Raw genomic sequence first — 19,000 nt, forward strand, 5'->3', positions numbered from 1 at the left:
AACATTTTGGTAAACACTGAAAATGTCACCGGGTTCTTGGCTTTTTTCTTGTGCACTGGAGTTACCTCGCAGGTAAACAGGGCAAGAGATGATGCCAACCCAGTACTAGGTCACATAGAAGTCATTGTGACTTCATTGAAAACAAATTCTAAGCGCTGACAGCCATGCCATCCGCTCCCACACTCATGCTTGTCCCTCACCAACCCTGGTGCCCCCTTCTTGGAGACAACGCCAGGAGAAAAAGCAGGGGACACGCTGGAAAGTTGGAGAGAGCACACAGTTCCCTTTCCCACCCAGGCTGGACCCCACTAGGCTGGGATTACACATCTGTCTACATCTCTAGAACGAATTCCGAGTGGCGGTGTCGCGAGCTCTGGGATCCAGAAAGCCGCCGGGTCCGGGGGATGGGTGTCCCGCGTCTGCCGGTCAGGCGGCGTAGAGAATCTGATGAAGCATGAGGAAACCTCGGCGGAGACCTGTCCCAGCGGTGGGCCTTCTGTTTTATTTCCTCCAGGAACTCGCGTTGAGAATTGGTGCGTGTGTGTGTGTCTTGTAAATACCGTAACAACACGCACGCCTTTGCTGGTTAGCCCCTGGGGTGGGGTGCTCGCTGCCGCCCCGCACGCACGAGGTGGGGAATTGTTCAAAACGCCCGCGGTCGCAGCGCTGAGCAGAGCGGTCTCTGAGGACCGAGGGCAGACAAGCTGAGCGGACGCGGGCAGAGCAGTCGGGACGGGGCGGGGAAGGACTGAAGAGCCGACTCGGGGCTGCAGGCCGCGGCGTGCGGGGGCGCGCACCGGGGGCCCGCGCCCCGCCACCTCCGTGCGCAGCCCCTGGCTGCTCTCCTCGGCCCGCCGCAGCCCGCTGCGTGACTCGCGCGTTCCGGGCTGAGTACGGGCCGTCCCTGGCCCGGCCTCAGCCAGACGCGGGGGAGAGCGAGCAAGGGCTGGGAAGCGCCGGCGGGAAAGAATTGGCCGGAGGAGAGGAGGAGGAGGAGGAGGAGGATGGAGTCATCTAGTTACGGAGCACGCTCGGTCCGGCCGAGAGAAGCCCGGGACCACGAGAGCGCGACGGGAAGACACCGCCGTGCGACCCCGGCCTCCGGAGCGCCTGCCCCGCCCTTCCCCGCCCCTTGGTTCGTTCGAACGGAGGGGCGGAGAGGACACGAGCCGCCGGCTGAGGCCGAAACCCCGGGAGGATCCACGGAAACCTGCGAGCCCCAGACGCGGCCGTCCGGGACCACCTGCTGCCGCGGCCGAGCCAGCTGCAGTATTTATACACGGGGCGCTAGCCCGCACCGCGGGGAGCAGGGGGAACGGCCCGTGAGGCCCCGCCCCGCTCCATGCGGTCCGGCCCTCCTGCCCGGCCGGCCTCTCTCGGGGCGCTAGCACCACCACTCGGGCCTGGGTCCGCCGCTCGCTGCCGGGTGGGGGGGCTTGGCTGAAGGGCGGGCCTCCCTGCGGAAAGCGACGTCACGGCCGTTCCTGCAGTGTGAATGAATCAAAATGCCTGGGTGACCGCTGCCTCCTGGGCGGCCGGCACGCGAAGGGTGGAGGGGGAGGGGGAGAGAAGCGGGCGGGGGGAGGGAGGAGGGGAAAAAAGCCAGAGCTGCAGCAACAGCGTCTCCTCAACCCGGGATGTGCACCAACCCGGGAGAGCGAGATCAAAGGGATTTGAAACAGACTGAGGACTGGCTGGGGGAGGGGGCCAGGCAGCCTGTGGAATCCTCTTGTAGAGGCAGAGGGTCCGGCTTCCACCGTGACTTCGGCGGTCTGGTTGGGTTTTTTATTATTTTCAAATTTCTGAATCCAGCTTGAGCGAGAGAACGAGAGATCTCCGTAGACTGCGACTCGCTGGCTCTCGCTCGGAGATGATGCAGAGCGCAGCTGTCCCCGCGGAGGGGGCTGTCAAGGGGCTCCCGGAGATGCTTGGTGTGCCGATGCAACGTAAGACACCCCCCTTTTTCTCTGACTTAATTTGATAACAAGACGGCCGGCAGCTTTGGCCGGTTTGGGGCGGGCCGGACGCTACGCGTAGCCTGGACCGGGGGGGACGGGCGGGGCGAGGGGCCGGCGGCCCGGGCGCAGAGGCGGTCACAGGGCAGGGGCACCAGCCAGAGTGCGTTCGAAGGGCCTGGCCCTTGGCGTTTTGGGGCCGAAAGTGAAAGCCTCCCGGATGGTGCTTGAGGCGAGCCGAGGGATACCGAACCCCGCATCCCCAGCCCATGGATTTTCTAGGAGCCTTGGGGAGAGTGCTGTCTGGGGACAGACACCAGAGGAACGAGCTGCAGGCCAGGCCTAAGCGCTGGGGTGGTCCCCCAAACCCTCCTCCCCCGCCGGGGGAGGGGGGCTACGGTCAAAGCTCGCAGTACCGCTAGTGCAACTTCACCCCAGCTGGCGGGAAGTTGGAGAGCGCGTCCCCCGCCCCCGGGACTGGCGGCGCAGAAGCCCAGGCCACACGCTCTGTCCCCGCGCGCAGGGCGTGCGCGCCTGGTGCGTCCCCAGCCGCTGCTGCCCGCGGCGCCCGCCGCCTGCGCCGCCAGGGACTGCCGGCTCCTGGTGAGGAAGTCCACTCGCCATATTCCAGCTAGCCAAGGAATGAAGGGAGGGAGAAGCACCGGGACGAAGTTGTGAACTGGGGGTACAGCCTTGGCGCACGCGAGAGCAGGCTCTCAGTATGGTTCGGACTCGGGAGGGAAGAGACAAGGGTGTGCTGGCGCTTTCTTTCCCGTGCCCGAAATTAGGAAGGCGGCCGGAGCTCGGGGCTTGTTTATCCTCAGGTGCGTGCGTGCGTGTGTGTGTGTGTGTGTGCGCGCGCGCGCAGGGATTTTCCCGGTGAGAATTTTCTCTGTTCCTTACTGGTGAACGATGAGTCTTTGATGGAGAATCTGTGCGGAGGCCAGAGCAGGTCCCGTGGCGTCGCGCTCGCTTCGCTGGCGCCGCGTGAGCCCTGCCCCGCAGGCTCGCGGGTTCTGCGGAAAGCCTCTGGGCACGGTAGAGAGAAAAAGGGCTCCCTCACTCCGCTCGCCAAGGGGCTGTGCTTCCGCCCGCGACTTCTTCAGTGGACCGGTAGCTACATCCTTGAGGTTTAAGTAAGGACTGGCTCGTCCACGGAGGGTGCCTACCTAGGAACTAGGGCGCAGCAGCGCGCCCTCCTGCGCCCCGGCTCTCCATGACACGGTTTCTGCCCCGGCAGTATCTCCAAGGCAGGCTGGCGAGTGTGTCTGCCCCCTCACACCCCTACCCCGCGACTTCCTGGGAAGTTTGTGAGAAGGGACTAGAAGAGGATAGCTTCACTCAAACCTACTTAGGTTGTTCCTTGACTATATACTACAGCTATCTTTTGTATCTTTTTCTGTCAACTGTTGGCAAACAGTTCCAAGTCTGCGCTGTGCCTTGGGGAATTTACCGTTAAGATGTGTCTGTGGAAGGCGTTGGGGATTCACTAACTCCTTACTACCCCAGCCCACCGAAGGCAGGGAGGGAGTGGGTTGTCAGCCCCTGCACAAACACAAACCCTGGCAAAGGTGCTGCAGCTTAAGTTGATTGTACCTCTGCGCGAGTGAGGGGAGTGTGTGAGTGGGCGAACGTGTGTGTGACTCTTGTGCTCATTACCTGATACAGCTGTGCTTTAATAGTTGTGGTCCATAGGTGGCCTCTGTTAGGACCGCAATGTAAGACGGTGGGTTTTGCTCTGATAGCCTTTCTTTGGATGCGCAGGACACGCTCTCAGATGGTCTCACTTTTTGTTTTTCTTACTCAGAGACAACTTTGATTTTGTCGTCAGGAACTCGATTTCCTAAATTGCCTAGAACTCCCCTTCAGAGCTACAGTTCGCCAGGCCTCGGCGTCTGGGTTGGAACTGTGGAAAACTTAATGAGGTCGAGAAGGGGACTCTCATCCCAGGGTGGTCCAGTGAGGCAAGGCTGAACCAGGAGGGGTTGGTCTGTCCTTCCTTTTGTCTTGCCCTGGTTCTGTGGCCTGGGTTGGAGGAAGCACTGGCCAAAATTTAGGGGACCAATCCCTGAAGGCTTCGGGATCAGCTTTTTTTTTTTTTTTCTTTTGGGGATGTGTGTGGATTTTACCCTCCCCCATTGCAGCAGATCTGGCTTCTGGCTATTAAGCTGTTGGTGCTGGGCACTGGGGGACTGGTCCCCTCTGGCACATATACCCAATCATTTTCTTTCTTGGGGCATCAGACCCAGTAGCCTAAGAATTCCATGGGGGGGGGTGGACATGCCCTTGGGCCTCAGGGAGGAAGAGGGGGTAATCTCTGGCTGTGGGTGTTTAAACCTGGTAGTGGAGGAGACAACAGAAAGGCTCTCCCACAGGGGTCCCTCCAACCTGCCAACTGGAAGGGTCATCCGCCACCCCACCACCAGGTTCTGCTTCTTCACCCTGAGCCACCACCGATGGAGCACTTGGCAGCGCAGGTCTAGAGATTCCCCAGCCTCAGTGCCTCTGGTGCCCTGGCCTCTAGGGGCGTTTTAGGGGTTGGAATACAGTATAGTCTTTTGCTTTGGAGGGATGGGTGAGGCGCATTCCCTTCAGGAAAACGTTAGCAAATTCTGTAATCATTTCTCTCTCTTGACGGTCTTCTTCCTTACACCCTGTACGCCCCCCCCCCACCCCCACACAGCGCCTCCTGACACTGCTCGCTCCTGGGCGGCCTGGTCTTTGGCGCGATTGCCGTCCTCCTGCTTTTCCGGGCAGAGGTTGCGGAGCAGGTCCCGGCCTTCCCGCTCCGACAGCCCCTGGGTCGCCCGATCGGGCCGCGCCCGGCTGGGGCTTCTCCGGACAAGCTCGGGGGTCTTTATCCGTTTGAGGGGCGTAGGCCTGAGCAAGAAGCTCGGGAGAATCCGGAGGGAGGAGGCTGGGAGCAATCCGAGACCAACTTGGGGTAGAGAAATAGAACACCCCGCCCCCCCCCCCAAAGCTCGGACTGGTGGGCGGGGCAGCCCCCCTCCCGCTGCCTCAGGTCAGTGTTTTTTAAGGAACTCGAACCCCGGCTCCTTGCTCTGGGTGGTGGGAGTGCTCTGCAGGAGGCAACACCCTCGACACCCTCGGGGTCACATCCAGCACGCGCAGAATTCCTTGTTTTGTGGGCGCCAGTGGATAGGTTCAAAAAAGGACTTCGTCCTAAACTGATGCGTCCCAGCTACTTGGCCCACGATTTAGGGTGGCTGGTTTCTCTTGTTTCCGGCACAACCTACCTTTGTCCGGGGTCGTCCCCGCTGCCTCCCTCAGGGCTGCCAAGGTCCGAGTCCCCACAGCGCCTAACCCTGGGCAGCGCTGGGTGCGGTGACCTCTTAGCCTCCTCCGAACCTCTCTCCTCCCCGAATCCAGCAGTTCCCCCACGCACCTGGGTCCTGTCGGCCCCTCTTGCTGACCAAGACGTTTGGGAATAGTGAGGGACGTCCAGGGAGGTGGGCGTTTTATCCGCCCCTTGCCCTCGGTTTTGGTCCATCTCACACGTAGTCTCCCGGGGCACGCAGGAAAGGACAACGGACATCCCGGAATGCTGGCTGGAGAGCAGGCCAGCCCCGCGGGAGGAAGGAGTGATTCTCCGGGTCCAGGCTGGGAGTGGTAAATGAGAAGCCAGCCCCGGTGTCTCCCATCCCTTCCTTGTCTCCTAAAAGATCTATCTTGCGCTCATGTGAACCCCGAAGCTGTGGGGAAAGGGCATTTGATTTTGTATTTGGTAGGATCTGGGCGAAGGACTTCTCAGGACGCCTCACTACCCTTTCTTCCCTTCCTGGCGCTCCTGCGTGGTGAGGCTCCCTGCACTGGTCGCGTGAGAATCCTCGTCCCCGACCTTATCCTCTTGCAGGCCATTTCTTAAGGGTGGAGTGAACTCACTTCCCGGCGGGCAGTTCTCTCAAACTCTAGAGCAGGGATTTGCTCTTCTTCCCATTCCTGCCTTTTCTCGTGGTGCCAGGGGAAAAAAAAGAAAAGAAAACGGAAAAAATATATAGAGATTGAAATTCCATCAGATTCCAATACAGATATCCAAACAGCAGCTCCCGACGCCACAAACCTCCTTCCCCGCGTCACAAAAATATTGTCAGGGGCGGGCCAACTTTTAAAGTCAGACTGGCTGTCCCCGCCGGCAGATTCGGGCCTCGCGGGTTGGGGATTCAGATTCTCCAACCGCGAGGATCCCGTCCCAGCGTCGGGCCAGAGCCACGCACCAGCCAGTGGGAGTTTGGAGAAACCCGGGTGACTGCGGCCGTGCCTCGCTTGGGGTGGCGGGAGGCCGAGGGCGCCCGAGGGGCGCGCTGGCTCCGGCCTCCTCCGTTCCCATGCCTAGATCGGAGAGGGCAGAGAGGGCGGAGGGGAGCCCGCCTGGGAAGCCGCAGTCTCAGGGCGCTCAGGGAGAGGAATTAACGATTTAACCGGGACAAAGAGCAGGCAGGTGGGGCGGGTGAGGGGCGAAGGTCTGCACTGAGCGGTCCCATGTCCGTGTCCAGGTAAGACGAAAAGTCGGGACTGAAGAGAGGAGACAGGACCTAACTCGAGTGGTTTCCTCGCTCGGTCGCGGTCCATCCTCGCGGAAAACCAGAGCCAGGCGGGGCCGGGCGGGAGCGGCGTCCTCGGGTCTGGGAGCGCGACCTGCGTGACCTCGCCGCCACCAGGGCAGAGCTCCTCCGCCCCGCGGGCAGGCGCCGGCCTGGGTGGCCCGGGGGACTGACAATGAATTGCATCCAAAAGCGTTTGCTGCGCACCTATGGGCGGCGCACGGTCCTGAGCGAGCCCGCCGCGCGCCCTGGGTTTTTGAGGGCTTGCCAGGGGAGGCAGGTGCGGACAGGGCGGCCCTTCCCGCGGAGCCGGCTTCGCACGCACCGCATCCAGCCGCCCCGAGTGGAGGTCGCAACTGCGCAGGGGGCAAAAGAGGGACGGCCACCGCGCGGCGCATTCGGCATTTCTGCTCTTTGGCCCTTTCCCTGCGTCCACCTTGCCCGTTCCTCTTCCTAGTTTATTATCCCTAGCGGTCTGGGATTGGCCAAACCCGGAACCAGTTTCCTACCTGTTTGCAGCCGGGCAGACTTTTTTCGCGCGGAGAGGCGCGGCAGGTGGGAGCGCGGCCAGAGAGCGGAGACGGTAAGTTCTTTTCCGCATACCCATTTCGCACCAAGAATTTGGGAAGACAAAATTAACCCCCTACGCTGGCGGCACAAGTGTTTCCGTGACTTTTTAACCCTTAGAAAGCGGTTCTCACATTTTGGGAGCTGCTCCTCCGGCACAGAGCCTGGAGGCAGCCGGCGGTTCCCTGCGCTGCGCGCGCCCTGCCCGCATTCTCCTCTGGGCTCCCACCCCTGCTCCCCGCGCTCAGCGGAACTTGAAGAGCGCTTGCAAGGTGGCAGGCTCAAGAGAGACGAGGTCTGTACCTGCGCAGCCGTTGTTGTAAATTAAATTCGACCTGGGGAGGGAATTGGTAACACTGTGTGCCCGGGAAGAAATGGAGCGAGTCGCGGGTTGTACCCACCATCCTACAGAGGAAGCCGCGGCTGGCCTGGCAGTCAGCGCAGGCTTCACTCTTTGGGGCTCAGAGGTTGGCTTCATCACGGATGAGACCTATGGTTTTTGGTTTTTGTTTTTTTTTAAAGAAGGCAGGGCGAATGTCTTTTAAGGGATTCTGAAGGGTGAAACTAATCAGGAAGAAGAATTACTAGCAAAAGCCTGGGCGGGATGAAACCAGGAGCGGCGGGAAGTTAAAGGAAGGAATACCAAAGCTAGTTGTACCTCCCTCTTGACACGCCGAAAACAAAGCGGGGTTAAGACAAGAATGTAGGCTGAACGCTCTGGGGATTAGAGCAACGTGAGTCCTCAAGACATCTTGGGGACCGCCTACGCGACCAAATACCAGGCTCGATTTTTAAAAAATCGAGTCCTAGAGGTGAGGTGGGGGTCGAGGCAGGCGGGAAACCGGCAAAGCAATGGCTTTCCATTGAGTAGACAAAACACAGCCCACAGGGGCGTCTTGGATTTTGGACAGTGACCTGATGACCCCGCTGACCAGGTGTAGACAGCCTCAAGTCCTAAATATTTCCATTGTCCTAACACTTCCCTTTTGCCTCGGATTTTAGTGTCCTTTCACTCTGTGCTACAGTCAATTAGTGATTACTTAGCACCGCATTAGCAGACAGAACCCAGAGAGACTCAGGTGCTGGGAGGGCTGCAGCGGAGGAAGGAGAGGGAGACAGTCGCACCTGCAGTCATCCAGACTGGGAAATTAGTTAACAGGGACTCACCTTTCTTTCTATCACATTGTTAAGGAATCTCCTTCGAGCCTCTTGATTTAGTCAGTAATGGTGGATATCTTGTGGGTTTCCCTGGGAAACTAATCTCCAAATTAAGGAGTTGTGGAGGGGGAGGGTTGGTGGAGTTGGATGGAGGGACCTTGTGCCATTTCTTTCAATTAGGGAAATTTATCAGGATTCGGGCTGAGAAGCTTTGGAATGCAGAGAGACTTGGAACCAGTTTAGCTGCTGAGTGGACGAAAGGAGTAATCTTACCCACTTTGGGAAACCTAAGGTTGGAGACAGACTGAAACAGCAGTTTGCTATGGCAGCACCAGATGCATTACTGTATAGATTGCTGGGTTCCGAGATGGCTGGGGGTGGGGCTTACTTTTGTAATGGTTTTCCGCCTTTCCTCCCTTCCTGGAATGCGTTGTTAACAATGCCTGTAACCCAAATGTGAGCGAATAGGGTCTACTGTTTTTAGTAAAATTCCATCGTGGCTTGAATGTCTGTGTTCTTTCTCTCTTTCTTCTTCCTTTATACCTTCCTTCCTCTGTCTCTTCCTTCTTTCCTTTGTGAGATCTTTGCGGGGAGGAGCATGGGTTTGTGCAGGAATTCTGAGCACCGGGGTGCCATTGGGGGTTGAGTGCCCAGCAAGCTGCAGAGAGGTGAGATCCATCTCTCACTGTGTTCCCAGGAGGTCTGGGAGGGAAGAGCAGTTTCTGGGTCCAGAACAGAAGCAGCCCTGGAGCTGGGCTATTGTTTGCTGTCGGAAGAAAACCTCACATGCCGCTGTGAGGTTTTACCTTTTTTAGTCCTCAATTTTACGGAACCCTGATCAAAATGGAACACAGATCAACCATTCTGAGGCACTGCAGTTGGGGGTAGGTGGGCAGGTTGGGTTTAATTGGCAAAATGGAAATTGATTCTCCCTTGGAAAATGTACTTTGAGTTAACTGTGTTAGTGGCAGACTGGAAAATCATCTTGGGAGGCAACTCCTAACTCCTGTTGTTATTTTGGTGGATTTCTTTTCTCAGATCGCCCCACTCCCCTTCCCTCTGTCAATCTGGGTCTAGTCACAGATGTTTTACTGCGGTATCTCACGCCCAGATGCCTTTAAAGTATAATTTGTTTTCATTATAATGTTAGGGGGTTAAGGGATTGGTTCTGGGAATAGCTTAATAGAGAGAAAACTTGCAGCCAAATTAATTGAAAGTTTCTTCTCATGAGGGACCAGTTGCCAAACATATGGAATATTGCCACAGAATGAGACATCAGAAAAATACATTGTGGAGATTTAGCAATGATTAAATGTGAAAAATGGGATGGAAATAGATGTCTACGGCATTTCCATAGACTGTCATGGATTTGTTTAATGTGATTTTTCTGTTTTATTTGCAATTACTGAGAATATTCAATATCCTACTGAAGATTACTAATTCTGTGTCAGTATATAATCTAGAAGATAATTCTATACCTGCAAATATATGTTTACATTTCTTATTTTATTTACTATGGGACTCCTTCTATTAAAATGTTATTCAGATTCAGCCTTAAAATGGTAACATCAAAATTGTCTCCAGGATACTTTTGAATTTGATCTTTTATTGAAGAGGTTACTATTTTTTGAGCTAAGCAGAAGAACAAAGGAGATTTTCAAAGGGACGTCAAACCACCAAATGAAACAAATAGGACCCATGGTGGGAAGGCTTCTGGAGGAGAAATGGAGGGAAAAGACAATGTTAGGCGTGATCATTTCTGATCTGAAAAGGATTTTCTGACTTCTTCCTAGTTGGAGTCATTTGTCAAGACAAATTAGAAAAAAAACTAGAAATTAGATAAGATGTAGACTGAAGTATTTTCAAAGTATGTAAGTGAATAGAATTATATTAGAGAATATAATTTACCTTAAATGTGATACCAGTGTTTTTGTTTGTTTGTTTGTTTTACTTTTCCCAATATTTTTGTGGCTGGCCCAGATTACTACTATATTTAATGCTGTCATCACCATCACAAAGTTCAATAAACCTTTTATCCTTAAGTTTAAAAGAATTAATATTGGAATTTTGTGCTTCAGCTGTGTTGTTTATGAGATTATTCTTACTAGGTTATTGAGATCCCTTAAGAGGAAGTTAATAAAAAACATTTTGGAAAATTATGTTATGGGCTCTTCAAGATACATTGCTTTAGAATAAGGGAACATATAAATAAGGAAACCCTAAACTGTTCAATAAAAATGGATTGTCTTTAATAGGGAAATAGCAAATAAAGAGCCAGGAGGGGGAAGAAAACCAGACACATCTAGTTATGATTTGTCATATAAACTGCATCCTTGGTCTCAGTCCTCTGTTCCTTCAGTCACAGTTATCAGGTGATTTAAAAGGGGAGTTGTGACCAGAAAACAGGATTTTATTGTCAACGGTGATGGCAGTGACTTTGATTTGGAAAGTTTTATTTTTAAAATATGTATCGAATAACAGAACTTTTAATTAATTTAATTTAACTGTACCTCTGTTATAATCCTTAGATTTGGATATTCCAGAACTTAGGTATGAGTTTAGGCAGGCCTGGTATCATACTTGATATGTCCTGTGGCCTTATGTTGACACACTTTAGAATTAGTCATTCCCAGATGAAATCAATAAGCCCCCGTTGAGATTATTTCCCCAACCCGCCTTTTCAAAACCATCTTCCTTCTTACTCAGAGAACCTTAGGTAACAGAGCAGCATTGTCTGCCATTAATTTTTCTCCCCCTTCTATGTGGGGAAGGACTGGAGAATTCCAAGAAAAACATTTGCATAATATTTCAATTATATGTGTGTTTCCTTAAAGCCCCATTTGGCTTTTTTTGTAGTCAGTAAAAAAAACCTTAACAAATAAATAAAATTATATATTTTTGGAAACATACATTGGCCAAAAACTACTTACCAGCAAAAGGATTTGGGATGAAACCCACCAGACAGAGGTGGCTTTGGTGAGCACAGTTGGAAGCCTTGGTCTTCAGTCAGCCCCAGAATCTATCCCAGAGAAAAAGAGGGTTCCAGCCCTAGTTTGGCCCCCAACTGTGTACCATTAGGGAAACCCTTTTAAATGTAGATTAGAGGTTCACTTTTCTCAGGATCTCTAGGAGGAGTAAATGAGCTAGCAGATTTGCAAGTACTTGACAAAGTTCAAAGTGCTGGTAAACTTAAAGCGCAAGATCATGGTTCCGTTTTGCAGATGGAATCACCCTCCACGGGCTGGAGTGCTCCTGGGTGTCTTAAGAGGATGGCCAAGCCGATAGGGAGCATTGTGGGGTCTGCAAACGGGGAACCCTGGAAGCATCTCCCCTGGACCAGCTCCCTATCCAGAAAGAAGCAAGGAAAACCTTTTCCTGGGCATTAGGCTGTCAAGCCAAATTGTTTGTGAAACAAAAAGAAGAACTCTATTTGTCCAAAAGGTAGTGAAAAAGCAATGTCTTGCAGGATTCCAAAAGCGGCCCATCAAAGTCCAAATTTTACAAAATATTAATCTGTTCTGAACACTATTCCTACCAGTACAGAATACCTGTCTTTAAAATATTAAAGTATTCACTAGCATTATAAGTCCAATGGAAATATCTGAAATTCTAAACCATTTTCCCAGAAAGGTGCACTTTCTTTAAATACATTTTAGAAGTCATCGTCAAGTATGTTGGTTCTAGTTTTAGTCTCTTCAGTGGAAAAAAATGTTTTTCCTCACGTTGTTCATCTTCTGTGACCAAAGAGACAGAAAACACACTTTTTCAAAGAATTAAAATCGATCAAACAAACACAAACCATTTCTGAAATGTTTCATGGTGGCCCCTGGTTCCTTGAGAGCAGTTTCTTGGAAATGAAGAAACGTTGAGTGGGGAATAAAAATGCACAATACTTATTCTGTATCACCAGAGGGCTGAGGGCAATTTGATCTACCACAGACCACATCAGACCTTTGATCTCTTCCACTTCCCAGCTTTCTGAAACTTCACTAACGGAGGAATTTGGGGATTTAAAACAGAGTCCATTGTTTGATGGGCCACTCTGAAAAACAAGCCCCTTGTACCTCCACTACGGCACTCAGGTGATTTGAGGGCTGGGCATCACGTTGTGTGTTTTATAAGCTTCCTTGATGAAGAAGTAGGTTATGGCTACAGGCAAAGGGTTTTTAGTTATTTCATATCAAATAAGAAATAGTCTCTTCACCATTGGGCATTTAGATGTCTCTAAGAAAAATACTGGAAGTCTCAAATGTTAATATGAACTCAATCCTTTCTTACCTGAATACATTACAGCAAAAGTGAAGTGAGGTCAGGCAATTGGTGGTCCTAACAGCCCCACTCTCACCATTCACATGTGGGGAGGAGACCAAGGTCTGGCAAATTTGCCCTCATTCTATGGAAGAAAGAATCTGACAGATTTCTTTATTCCAAAAAGACTGAATCTTGTAATGTTGCATTATCTGCTGTTCATACTCTGGGATAATGTTGATTAGAAAGGGTTGTACATTTTCCAGATGCTTTAGAACTAGGGGTGTGGAGGAGAGTTTTGAGTGTTTTGGAGGGGGCGGTGGGGAAAATTATACTGGGAAATAAAGAAGCATGAAATAATTTTGATACACTTTAAATATATAAATCCATCTTGTTGGTGGCTGGTCATGAAAAGGGAGAAGGGAACTGGCCATTGAGCTTGGACAAAGGTATTATGGGGCTAAGGGTTTTATACTCATTCACTGATGTGATCACACAACACCACAACCCCAGAGACTGGTGTTATTATCTCCATTTTACAGATAAGAAAATTGAGGCTCAAAGAGGTTAAGCAATTTGTCCAAAATCACATACATGGTAGAATCAGAATCTCAGAATCTGGCCTGGGATTTATTGTAAACGATTTGGCGGACCTAAAAATTTGAAGATCTAAACTCTTAACAGAACTGAAAACTTTCAAATTCCCTCAATAGTTTTCCAAAAAGGTCTTTGAGCAAAATTTTCTAGTTCCCCCTAGTTTTCTGTTTCACTCACTGCCCACTCTCCCCACCGCTCCAGAGTTGGACAGCTCCCTCATTTCAGAGATGGCTTCCTTTCCATAGACACAGCTTGACTTCAGAAGAATTGGCTTTTCCCCGGAATCACAATGCCTTAGCCCTTGTATCAGAATATGTGTGTGCATGTGTTTGTGTGCATGTGTGAGTGTGTGTTAGTATCTGTGGTATATGTGTGTGTACATATGAGTATGTGTGTGTGCTAAATATGCATGTCTCAGTATATGTGAATATGTGCAGGTACGTTTGTGTCTAAGTGAATGTGGCATGTGTGGGTGCCTTTGTCTATGTATGTGTATGTCTCAGTGTATCTTTATTTGTGATTGTGCTTTCCTCTATGTGTCTGAGTGTATATGTGAGTATGTCTGTGTTGTGTCTTTGCGTATATTGTAAGTATGTGTGAATGTGTGTACATCTGACTTGTGTATGTGTCTGTGTGAGTGTGTGTGATGGTGTCTGCTTGGATAGCTGTGTACACGCAGCTGTCCTCCCGGTGGGCTTAGGTCTGTGCCTTGGGCCGTGTCTCTTCTGGGCGCTGGTGGATGGCCCTGCAGATGGGAGTGTATTGTACTGTGTGGTCCAGCATCTCCACAGATTCCTTGTCTGTTCCAGGGATGTTGCTGTCTTTTCATGCCTGGGTTTACCCTCTGCAGAGCCCCAGCAGAGGGCATCACCACAGAACACTTTCCTGCAGATAAGATAAAAATTTTCATTTTAAATGAAACGACTCCTTGGATCAGGAACTGAGTTTATAGATCAAATTCTGTCTTAGTGACGGCAAGGATCTGCTTAAACTCCAGTTTTTAAAGTAAAATTTCTTGATATCAAATACTGCATGAATAAGTTGAGTTTACTAGGGATTTGGAAATCCTCTCAAAAAAACTCCTTGGAAATTTTTGTTACAACTTTATTTCTCGTAGGAAACCTATATAACTTCTGTCCTGTTCAGACTCTCCAAATTATTTTAAAAATCATAATTTATTGTAGGTTAAAAAAAATTTGTTTTGTTACTCTTTAAAATTTTCTAGCTCGCTCATATTTCACACATTTATTTCATCTAAATAATTGCATGGAGCACTGTCTCCTAAAGTGTGGGGTTTGAGTTCACAGGTCCCCACCCCCTCACAGGCAGGGATGAATCTGAAATTGACAGATGCCATCAACAAGCTGGCACTTTGCAGCTGGGTGGAGGGGATCAGCCAGACAGGGGTTCCCACTCCCAGCCCTCCTTGGGCATTAGGTGTCTGTCCCCTACAACACATGCATACTCTGTCCAAAGGATGGAAATCTGTCCCTCAGACATTTCCATTTGCCTAATTGTTGGGGAGCACCAGAGGCCAGTGGCTCATCTACTCCTGTCAGTGCACACAGAGCAGCTTTGAGACTATCCCTCCACCTCCATTTCCCCTCCATAAAGTGACAGGGTAGAACCAGCCAGGTGAGGTGATGTCTCAGACCCTCCAGCTCTGGGGTTGGGTGATCCCATCTCGCACACAGGCCCAGTTGAAATACTGGTTCCCCCGTTGTGGGACCTTGGACACTTTGCTTGATCTCTCCCAGGCTCAGTTTCCTCATCTGTAAATTGGGGATAATAGCACCTCCCTCACCAAGTTGTGCGGATTGAGGAAACATACATTTAGGACCTGGCACAGTTTATAACAGGCTCTTGTTGCCTGGTTTTACTATTATTATAAGTATATTGTGGGTCTCTTAAACCATTTCTACATTATCTCTGTTTTGAAAAATGCTCTCTCTCTCAAAATCTACAGTGGAATACAGTGGGAAAGGTTTTGTTTTCTTTTAACTTAAAAAGCACCCTTAGTATGTCCCTTACATTTTTGCCAGACTCAAGGACCCCCAGTTGGGTCCCAAGGCCTCTCTCTGAGAACCCCTAGTTTGGGCAGCCTAGCCTGTCCCTGCCAGACGCATCCCCTGCAAGCTGCAGGTCGAAAGAAATGGCTGTCTGCTGCTTTTAGTGTTGTTCCTAAATATGATGTTGCCTCAGCTTCCAAGCCTCTAAAACTCCCCTGCCTGCCCTCCCCGCATACATTAGCCTTAATGTATTCTCTCTTGAATACTCATCATATTAAGGCTCCCGGTAGATACCTTGCTCGAAATAAATTTTACGGGCATGCATCCTCGCCCTCATCCCCATGCATTTGTGGCCAGGAGGAGAAATATAACCGCTTTCCTCGGAGGCCAAACAACAATTAGGTGGGAATTGGCGGCCCTCTGGCCCGGGGGCAGGGCGGGGTGCGGGGAAGGAGGGGGCTCGCGCCCCGAGGGTCGTCCCCAGACCCCAACCCCCACCGGTCGGGCTCTCCAGGGGTTAATTTGCCTCCGCTGGCCGGCTGCCTGGCTCCTGGGACAAAGACATCTCTAGCGGGCCGTGTCCCCGGGGCCTATGGTCCACGGCGACACACAGGTCGGGCCGGGCACTCTCGGCTCCGGGGGCAAAGGTTCCTGCAGCTCGGCACCCGCCCGTGGGCACATCTCTTCCCTGAGCCGGAGGGCTTCTCGTTAGGGCTTCCTTCCCCTCCTTTTCGAAAAGATGCCTGAGCAATCTTCCTCCACACCTCCTTCCCCAAGCCCCTGGCTGCGCAGCTGCCACAGCTCCGAACGCGAATTCCTGCAGGGGAGATCCAGACCCTTTCCCGCTTAATGGCCAGGTTTACCTGTGTTGTCTGCACCGCTTGCCCAGGCTGGACTTACACCACAGGAGCTCCAGCTTATCCTCCCCTCACTCCCTATAGTCTCACCTCTTCTTTCCTGACCTCCCAGCTGGTAAGGGCCCTACTCTCGGGACCCTCCCTGGCCGCTCCGGGGGTGCCAGTCCCTGATGGTCCCTGGAGAGAGGCAGGCGTGTGGTTGAACGGGCACCTGCCTGGAGGTGCCAGGCACGGCCCCCCAAACCACGGCATAGCTGCTGTGTGATGTGGGCCCTCTCTGAACCTCCGCAGGGGGGTCTTGACATCTATGCGGGGATTCTCGGTGGGAGTTCAATGAGGTCAAGCCCAGGATCGTGGGCCCCTAACTTTCCTTACTCTCAGTCCAGCGGCACCACTTCGAGCTCCTGGTTACTGCAGTTGTCTTATCTCCTAATAATAGCAAACCTTTACTGAGCACCTACTGTATACCAAGTCCTGTCCTACGTATATTGATTCATTTACCTTGACAACAGTTCTGCCAGGTACTATTGTTATCATCACCCCACTTTTTCAGGTGAGAAAACTGAGGCAGAGAGAGGCAAAGTAATTTGTACAATCTTAGAAAGCAGAGCCAGGATACAAAATTAGGCAGTCTGGCTTCAGAATCCGTGGTCTCCATCTGTGTCCTATCTAGCCCTTCTTATCTGACGGAAATTTGTGTAGCTGTCATGTGTTTAGCACTTTTCTGGGACTCCCTGGTAAGTACTTATTGGTTGAACAATTTCTTTGTCAAGGAGGAAATGTTTTGGGATAAAAAGAAAATCCCATCTGAACTGGGACAGGTACCAAGTGTCCAGGGCTACACGTATCTGGTAGTTTTCATGGGGCATTTTGGTCTGAGAATCAGGTCAAAGGGCAAAGACTCTAGTGAGTATGACTTTCGGGCAAATGGTTGTGGCTGCCAAGACCATGAAGGGAACAAGCTGTGCTGGAGTTTAATTGGGTCCAAGATAGACAATTGTGTGTACAGGGCTAATGATGACAGTTAGTGAATGTCCCAACAGTGTGTCTGTAAGTTTTAGATACAGATGACTTAATACTTGAGAAAGCTTTCTCTCTACATAGGTTTAGATGTGCTTAAATTTTCCCCCTAATGCTTTGAGACTAATTCCCTATTTCAACACTTTAAAATTATATCACAATCAACAAACTTGTTATGAATCGAGAAACACTAGACTCACAAAATCTCATGAGAGATTTGGTTTTACTACTTTTGTTGACATTTTGGGGTGTGCAGGAAAAACTAGTGAAGAACTGTTTCAAGTGAGCTTCTTAGAGAGGATTTGATCAGTAATTTATTTGGTGAAAAATATCTGTGGTGTTACTCTTGTGTGCCAGACATTGTGCTAGGCACGGATGATACAAAACTGAGAAAGAAATGCTGTTCCTGCTCCTTGAGGATCTCACCTTCTGATGGGAAAGACGGTGTGTTACAAAAAACAATTAGCAAAAATGCTATTTATAATAGAGGTGAGAAACCCTAGGGTTACCAGTCTCATGACATGCTATATCACGAGGCTACCATAGGAGGCCAAATGCTTGCACTTTTATGTTTCTGTTCTTAACATTTGTTACCTTCCCTTTTTTGAGGAAAAGGACCAGGGAAAATGGCTAGAGATGCTAGCACTATTTGTTCATCCAGCTGTGAAAGCCTCACCATTTTGAAACTAATTCAGTGACTCAAAATACTATCAAGCCCCTGAGCAATCCCTTGGTAGAGATGGGATGGCAGAGAAACAGACCTTGGATAGGAAGTCACCCAGCACAGGAACAGGGTGCGGTAGTGGTTCAGGTTCAGTTGCAGACAACAGAGTCCATTTTCACTATTTAAGTGGAGAGTGATCAATTACCAGGTATGTAGTAGATGACTTTTAACTCAGTGGAGCCAGTTCTGGGCCAAGCTGCTGGGAATAACTCCCAGCCCCCAGAATGTTGTTGCTTCTGCCATGATTGCTCAGGACATTAAAGCCAGAGAACCCTGTAGCCTCTGCCATGATCCACACCAGCATAGTGGGAGCGTACCTCTTGGCAGGCTCCACTCAACTCGGTTCTGGATTCAGGTCTCTTCTAAGTTCATCCGATTGGCAGACTCTAAATCACTTTTGGAACCCAAGCTGCAAGGGGATCTGGAAAAGCAGTTTCTAGTTTTCCTGTCTGCAGTACATGAAGGCATATTAGTTGGGTATGTTGATCGAGTTAATCGATGGTATCTTTTGCATTTCATTAAAATGCTGAGATTCTCTCTCAGGAGACTCTCTCAAAATACTGAGATTCTCCAATGGACAAAGGATTAATCTCCAAAATATATAAACAGCTCATGCAGCTCAATATTAAAAAAACAAACAACCCAATCCAAAAATGGGCAGAAGACCTAAATAGACATTTCTCCAAAGAAGACATACAGATGGCCAAGAAACATGTGAAAAGCTGCTCAACATCACTAATTATTAGAGAAATGCAAATCAAAACTACAATGAGGTATCACCTCACACCAGTTAGAATGGGCATCATCAGAAAATCTACAAACAACAAGTGCTGGAGAAGGTGTGGAGAAAAGGGAACCCTCTTGCACTGTTGGTGGGAATGTAAATTGATACAGCCACTATGGAGAACAGTATGGAGGTTCCTTAAAAACGTAAAAATAGGATTACCACATGACCCAGCAATCCCACTACTGGGCATATACCCAGAGAAAACCATAATTCAAAAAGACACATGCACCCGAATGTTCACTGCAGCACTATTTACAATAGCCAGGTCATGGAAGCAACCTAAATGCCCATTGACAGACGAATGGATAAAGAAGATGTGGCACATATATACAATGGAATATTACTCAGCCATAAAAAGGAACGAAATTGGGTCTTTTGTAGAGACGTGGATAGATCTAGAGACTGTCATACAGAGTGAAGTAAGTCAGAAAGAGAAAAACAAATATCGTATATTAACGCATATATGTGGAACCTAGAAAAATGGTACAGATGATCCAGTTTGCAGAGCAGAAATTG

The 19,000-nt window shown here is 50.4% G+C and overlaps 1 protein-coding gene across 1 annotated transcript in view; it reads left to right on the forward strand.

Moving 5' to 3' along the window:
* Window positions 1-1,868: 1,868 nt before the first annotated feature.
* The window catches only part of LHX4 (LIM homeobox 4), a 42,824-nt gene continuing 25,692 nt past the window's right edge, over window positions 1,869-19,000 (forward strand). Inside the window, exon 1 of the mRNA XM_007188193.2 lies at window positions 1,869-1,946. Within this exon, the coding sequence (XP_007188255.2) occupies window positions 1,871-1,946 (76 nt within the window). The 5' untranslated portion in view covers window positions 1,869-1,870. The remainder of the gene's footprint in view (window positions 1,947-19,000) is intronic.

The sequence above is a fragment of the Balaenoptera acutorostrata genome, chromosome 1 (assembly GCF_949987535.1).
Source record: "Balaenoptera acutorostrata chromosome 1, mBalAcu1.1, whole genome shotgun sequence".
NCBI classification, from domain to species: domain Eukaryota; kingdom Metazoa; phylum Chordata; class Mammalia; order Artiodactyla; family Balaenopteridae; genus Balaenoptera; species Balaenoptera acutorostrata.